Source organism: Prosopis cineraria, unplaced genomic scaffold (assembly GCF_029017545.1).
Source record: "Prosopis cineraria cultivar Desert tree isolate PC_DT_omini unplaced genomic scaffold, ASM2901754v1 PC526, whole genome shotgun sequence".
NCBI classification, from domain to species: Eukaryota; Viridiplantae; Streptophyta; class Magnoliopsida; order Fabales; family Fabaceae; genus Prosopis; species Prosopis cineraria.
The window spans coordinates 16,306-23,139 of record NW_026555851.1 but is presented as its reverse complement, the minus strand read 5'-3'; the positions used below and the strand labels follow the sequence as shown (position 1 = coordinate 23,139).

At 38.0% G+C, this 6,834-nt stretch overlaps 1 protein-coding gene across 2 annotated transcripts; it reads left to right on the top strand.

Moving 5' to 3' along the window:
- The first annotated feature begins 3,632 nt into the window (after positions 1 to 3,632).
- Positions 3,633 to 5,646, top strand: LOC129297448 (transcription repressor OFP18-like). 2 transcript variants are annotated; one of them, XM_054935789.1, is made up of 2 exons: positions 3,633 to 4,561; positions 5,322 to 5,646. In XM_054935789.1, the coding sequence occupies exon 1, from the start codon at positions 3,705 to 3,707 to the stop codon at positions 4,416 to 4,418; it is 714 nt and encodes a 237-aa protein (XP_054791764.1). In that variant the 5' UTR covers positions 3,633 to 3,704; the 3' UTR covers positions 4,419 to 4,561; positions 5,322 to 5,646. The 2 variants fall into 2 exon arrangements, with proteins under 2 accessions (XP_054791764.1, XP_054791763.1); XM_054935788.1 differs by having other exon boundaries at positions 5,317 to 5,646.
- The last annotated feature ends 1,188 nt before the right edge of the window (positions 5,647 to 6,834 follow it).

Below are 6,834 nucleotides of genomic sequence, written 5' to 3'. Positions count from 1 at the left end.
CGGGGTTATAACAGGGAAGGGGTGTCTGAAGAGTACACTTGTTGGGAAAGTACCGAGAGTCTCGGATAAGCTCAAAGGTGGTAAAAATTGTTGTCAATAATGGACTGACATACGCATAGATGAATATTTTAAGTACTGAAATCAATCTGAGTGAAATGGACTTTTTTCTTGGGAAGGGGGGGTCAAGGCTGTCCTTGATGGTGACAATGCACAATATATAAGAGGTGGCCTTTATTCTTTGCTTTTGTTGTTGGGATTGATTCATATATATAACATGCTTGGATGGGGAGGGAGAGGGAGGCTTGACAGAGCGTTTTGTGATCTTGGCTCATGCTGTTGGACTTGGACGACACAATCTTTGATCATTAACACGGGGTTACCTGATGAGTCCATAATAAAAATAGCTAGGGGACCCACGACTCCCCCGAAAAGACATTCTCTTCTACTGTTTGAAGCACCCTTCCCTTCCCCAGCATAGTGCGGGTATGGCCTTCTGCTTATTTGATTCCAGTTGCATGTGATGATGCACTTTTTCACCTGATTATTGTGTTATCGCGATTGTCCTAGCCTTTGCTCACAAACAACAATATACAGACCTCTGCTTCTTATCACGTCACCCAAGTGGATGTCCCTGGGATAATTCACAAACCATTGATGAATCAATCAAAGATATAATGAACCATGACAAGTGGAAGTTTTGAGCCCTCTTTTACTTTTTGTTTGATTGACATGTTAGTAGGGGGTGGTAAAACTAAAGATTCATTTCGCGAGGTGCAAAAGATTTTGATCTCATGTCCAATGTGGCAGAGATGCTACCAAGGTGTTCAGATAATATAAGGTCCCTCCCACTGTTCCCCCCTCATCTTCCATATCCTAAAACGGACCACTGTCATCAACTTCAACTACTGGTACTTGTAGTAATGGCTGGTTATTGGGCCCATTTGATTCCCATTCTATCGTCCACAGTTCCCCCCTTAATGTCCTATTCTGTGAACCCTGTTCCACTTTTTTCACCTCTCGGTCAACCTTATCCTTCATCATCTTAAATTAACCTCCTCGAATTGATCTATTATGAATGTGACCTGCTGATTTCTTGTAGTTTTTGCGCCCCTCATTCAATGTGAAAAGACTATACCACCAACGTCATGATATGGTGAATAGAATAACAATGCGCCATGGGGTGGAAGAAGCCAACTTGATATATGAGTACCACTGCCACACACTTGGTCTATTTCTGTGTCTTCTCGGGGCCAGGGTCTCTGGATTCTTATGCGATGATCGTCAATATCTTCTTCGTCTTTCTTCTTAGTTGCTCTTCTTGCATCCCCACGTATATACCCTACCCTACTCCTGTGTGTCTGTGTCGTGACCCAAGAACGAATCGCATCATTTTGAATTAATTTGGTTTACTTTCCCTCCAAAATCTTACCAGCTGCATCATCAGCCATGTTATATCATTATTCTATGATGAGAGGATATTTCTTTGCGTGTTTGTGGTTTTTTTTTTTTGGGGGGAGGGGGTCAAAAGAAAAGACTCCGAATCGATTTGATGGTTTGAACCCCACGTACGTCCATTTGCTGAAGTAATAGCATTTCACAGAACCACGTGAGCTCCCAATGTGGGACCTCTCCGGATTCCAACCAGTTCTGAGACGTTTAAATCAACTGGTGAAATAAATGTATGGATGGCTTAGAATGATTAGGAGGGATCTCACTAAAGACCTTAAAAAAAAATATACTGCAAGTTCATTACATTTTAATATTACACTACAAGTTCAAAAGCCTTTGCTATAATTTTTTAAGAGTAAAAGTATAATTTTATCCTTGTGTAATTTAAAAACTCAGATCATGTATAACACAATATCCATGAATACGTAATATAATATTTATAAATTCTTAAAACAATGTTCATGCACGTTTAATTGATCAATATGTTTAATAAAATGTACAATTGATGCAGACAATATACAACACCATATTCATAGATACACAAAATGATGTTTATGGCTTTATGTATTCTCAACTATTGTGTTAAGAATTAATAAATATTGTGTTAAGAATCTATGAATATCGAATTGTACACTAATGGATATTGTGTTATACATACTCTACGTGACTTGCATATTTTAATTAACTTATAAATCAATTGGATATACATGAATATTGTATTGAGAATTTATAAATATTGTATTATGTATTCATGGATATTGTATTGTATATGCTCTATATGACTTGTATATTTTAATCTACAGATCAACTGAACACATATGAATATTGTATTAAAAATTCATGAATATTATATTGTGCATCCATGTATATCGTATTGTGCTTCATGGATGGGAATTTTGTATAGGTTGAGTTTTCAAATTACACAAAGACAAAATTATACTTTCATCCCAAGAAAAATTGTAACGAAAACTCTAGAACTTACAGTGTAATGTGAGAATGTATTGGATCCAAATTGTGCGGTGTCATTCCCCCAATGATTAAAGCCAACTAAAAATGTCCTTTTAATTTTCCCCTCTTGCGTGCAAGCCAGAACTGAAATCAATGCATGGATCGCTTCTGAGTTCTGATATAGCCCACTCTTTCGCGGGGCACAACTACGTCAGCTAGCCTCCGTCTCTCGACTCACGTATAATTCGCTGTTTTTTTTTTCCTTGTTTATCGAACATTATGGGACAAAAAATACGAGATTTAATCAGTATTTCTTTTGGTGATCGCACTCGTACTTACAACTTTCAAACTGTAAGTTTTAGCCCAGAATCGCCACTGTCTTGTGACTTGGCTGCCTCGGCAACAAATCCAGTGTTGAAGACCTATAATGATTATAGTAGTGCGTTCGCAACCAAACCCAATCGTTTTTCCATTTCATTTCAATAAGAATTTTGGAAAGTGATAAAAGTAAAGTACATTCCATTCTAAATACGGGATATAGCAGCTAGGAAAAATAAGCGCTAGGCTGTGGAAAATGCTTTAATTTCATTCTAATTTAAAGTTATTTGCAACTGTCGACGTCTCTTAAATTATCGGAAGATCAAGGATATAAATTAAATTAAGAACACACAAAAGGCAAAAGATGGTTGAGTGCCAATATATATATATATATATATGAAAATTTAGTTTTGTTTGAGAATAACTGAAGATAAGGAAAAGAGAGAGTTGGATTCGAATTCTTCCACTAAAATCTGCCTAGCTCTGCATATTGCCACTACATATGTAAATGCATATATTTAATGCCATGATATGCTTTTCTCCAACTGCGGCACTATTTAATTAAAGGGATCCACATCTGATCCTCCAAAATTTCTTATTTTTATTGTTGTTGTTGGACTTTCTTTGACGGACTATTATTTTTCTTAGTAGAAGAGAAAAGAGCCACCAAATTGAACAAAAATTGGTATAATTAATTAAGAACGACAATGTGGAGAATAATGTGAGGAAAATACAGTAGTCCCACTTGAAGAGACTGAAAAGGAACTATAATTAATACTGAATAAATGATCTCTGAAAGCATCGAATTTAAAGTTGGCCCCACGAGTAACTATACAGCTGGCCATGAAACCCTTGTCCCACCACTCCTTTAAAATGCTGGCCTCAGACCAGAGACCGTCGGAGATTTTGCCATTAATTCCCCCAATGAAGTAACTCAAAGTTGTTCAGCCCCCCAACATCATCTCACCCATCCCTTTGACAAAACTCAGATGGTGAAGAAAATGAAGCTACCGTTTCTCGTCAAGAAGTCAGAAATGAGGTCGCCTTCTTCTTCCTGGGCGTGGCCGTCTTGTCACCAACCCAGAGCCCTCTCTTTCAGAGCCAATAACACCGACTTGTTCAATTCCAATATCAACTCGGATTCCACTGCAGTGGAAGTCGACCCAATAGAGACCTTGGTTCGTAGCTTGCAGTCGAACCGGCGGCGGCTTTTCTTCGAACCAGATGAGACTAGCTCCATATTAGAGACGAAGGCTTCTACAGGAGGACGCGTGCCATTCAAAGACAGCTTGGTGCTATCCATGGAGTCTCGGGACCCTTACGTAGACTTTCGAAAGTCCATGGAGGAGATGGTGGAGGCTCACGCCCTCAACCACATGGAGGCTCTGCAGGAGCTTCTGTGTTGGTATTTGAGGGTCAATTCCAAAAGCAATCACGCCTCTATTCTGGCAGCCTTTGTCGATTTACTAGTTGGCTTTGCTTCGGTTCCTTCTTCCTCTCCTTCTCCTTCTCCTTTTTCTCCTCTATCTTTTTCTAGCTCGTCTCTGGCTTCTTCCTTTGGTACACGCTGCGTTAATTATTCTTCTTTAGAAGCAGGCGAAGAGGTTGGGGCAACTGATCCCGCTTCAACTTTGGCTTCGTTGTCACAAGTTAAAGGGGATATTATTGACCATCATGACGAGGCTTCTTCTTCCAATGCTTGATTCAAGGTTCTGATTTTGTAATGTAAATGTTGCAGTTCAAAAGTATCACACTCCCTAATTTTTTATGACTCGTGTTTCTATCGGTCTCTCTTTCTCATCTGGTGTGTCACGCGTATGAAGGAAGTGCAAGCGTGTGAGCTGAGGTATATAACACTGTCATTTTCTTTTTTTGTTGGTGTCCCCACAGCTGCGAGAGTGATTTCTTGAGAAATCTAAGCACCGTTTAAAAGGTTGCTTTCTCTTAAGATGCTTTTTCATGCACATATACAAGAATCAAATTTAAAATGACGTTTAAAGGGTGTAGACTACTACAATTTATATCACACCCACTTAGTAACACTGCCATTTTCTAGCTCTCCTTTTCCTTCATTGCAAATGAGATTTCTTGTTTGGGGCGCTTAATTAAAGAATCTTGCGGCAACCATTTCTGTAGAAAAGAAAAATCACTCGGCAAACCAACTTGGCCAAACGATGATTTGTGAAAATTAAATCCCACTTGCGCTCAGCGCATTAAAAGGTCTCGCTCTCATTCTCGATATGGACAAAGTTAATTTTATCCGGAAACGTGATGTTTTCTGTAATAAATTAATGTACTATATATATGAATAGGAGAAGAAACCGGGAATAGCTGCAGGTTATGAAGTACTTTCCTTAGACGGCATTCTGTTTTTTGTGCAATCAGAGTTCATAGCTTGTGAGGCTTTTCTGAAGTCTGTTGAACACGATTTATAAATGCATGCATTTTTTTTTATATATATATTTTCAACTTGACATTAAAGCGCAATTCGAGATGAGTTGGATGAATCACAGAATCTAAGTGTCTAATATATATATATATATATATATAATATCTGAATATAAATAAGATAATATTTTGATTTTGAAAAACAAATGTTAGGACAGGGTCTAGGAATGGAGAAATAGATGAAGATGAAGATGAAGATGAGAGGCGTCGGAGTTGAAATGGGGAGTCGTTGTCAAATGATGGGAACATATACAGCGCAGAATATTGAAGGTGGTCCTTTCAGAGCTCATGATAATCATAGGCTGCAGCAAGAGGTATTGTATATGTTGGTGTATTGCTTCTTAGAATACAAATGCGTCGGATGGGGTATGTATGTTTGCTTTTTGTTGGAAATCCAATATTGTCTGTATATGCCTCAATCATGTACACCACTAGTACGTGTATGGTGTTTAATTTGAGAATCTATTGGCCGCTTTAAGATCACTCAGCAAGTCCAGAAAACTGCCATTCGTCTTCTCAATGGCTCGAGAGATTTCACATGCTCAATTTCATTCCTTCATTTCAAGTTTTTTCTTTTATTCTTTCCGTGATTTCTAATCCCTCTCTCTCCCCTTGGTCTTTGGTTTCTTTCATTTGGCAGCATATCCCGTGGCCATACCACCCCATGGCACAAGAGATAATAATACAACACTAAATCACTGTCACTCACTTTCAAGCTGAAAAAGTAACAAAAACAGATATTAAGAGGATAAGGGACATTTTGTCGAGGACGAGAGAGAAATACCACGCAGATGTAACTTTGGTGTTTAAAATATTTGTAGAATAAAATGATGTGATCGAAGAAGAATCTCTTCTTCCGACAAGTCCCCAGTCATTTAACAGATTTATTTCACTCGTTATTTTGAGAATGCAAATTCAAATAATAGAAAGAGCAAATATTCAAGCGGTGTTAATAACTTTTTCAGAACCAAATCCCACCAAGGCCGGCTCAACTTTCGTTCTCCCGTGTTGAAATACATTGGGGTGCGGTTTAGCTAGGATACATAGGCATACAGTTGAAGCAACGCATCTCCAAAAATCTCAACAAACATTAGATGACGGGCGCCTTAGAAATATGAATGTTTACTATAAGGATATTTTAGTTAAATATTATTAGATCTGTGATTTTACGGTCCAAGAAAATGCCTGATGAGTGGAGGAGAAGTACATTAATTCCTATTTATAAAAATAAAGGAGATATTCAGAATTGTACTAATTATAGAGGGATTAAACTCATGAGCCACACAATAAAATTGTGGGAGAAAGTAATTGAGCACAGGTTGAGATTGGAGACAAGTATTTCTGAGAATCAATTTGGTTTTATGCCAGGTAGATCAACTACAGAGGCGATTTATCTACTAAGGGGATTAATGGAAAAGTATCGTTGTAAAGATAAAGATCTACACATGGTTTTTATTGATTTGGAAAAAGCTTATGACCGTATACCAAGAGAAGTGCTTTGGAAAGCGTTGGAAAAAAAGGGAGTACGGATTGCTTATATTAAAGCCATACAAGATATGTATGAGGGGGTAAAAACTAGTATAAGAACGCCTAGTGGTCAAACAAAGGATTTTCCTATAAAGATTGGGCTACATCAGGGATCATCTCTGAGGTTTTGACGGAACATATTCA

Excerpts from the sequence above, each read along its gene's own strand:
- LOC129297448 (XM_054935789.1), top strand. The coding sequence starts at position 3,705 with ATGGTGAAGAAAATGAAGCTACCGTTTCTCGTCAAGAAGTCAGAAATG.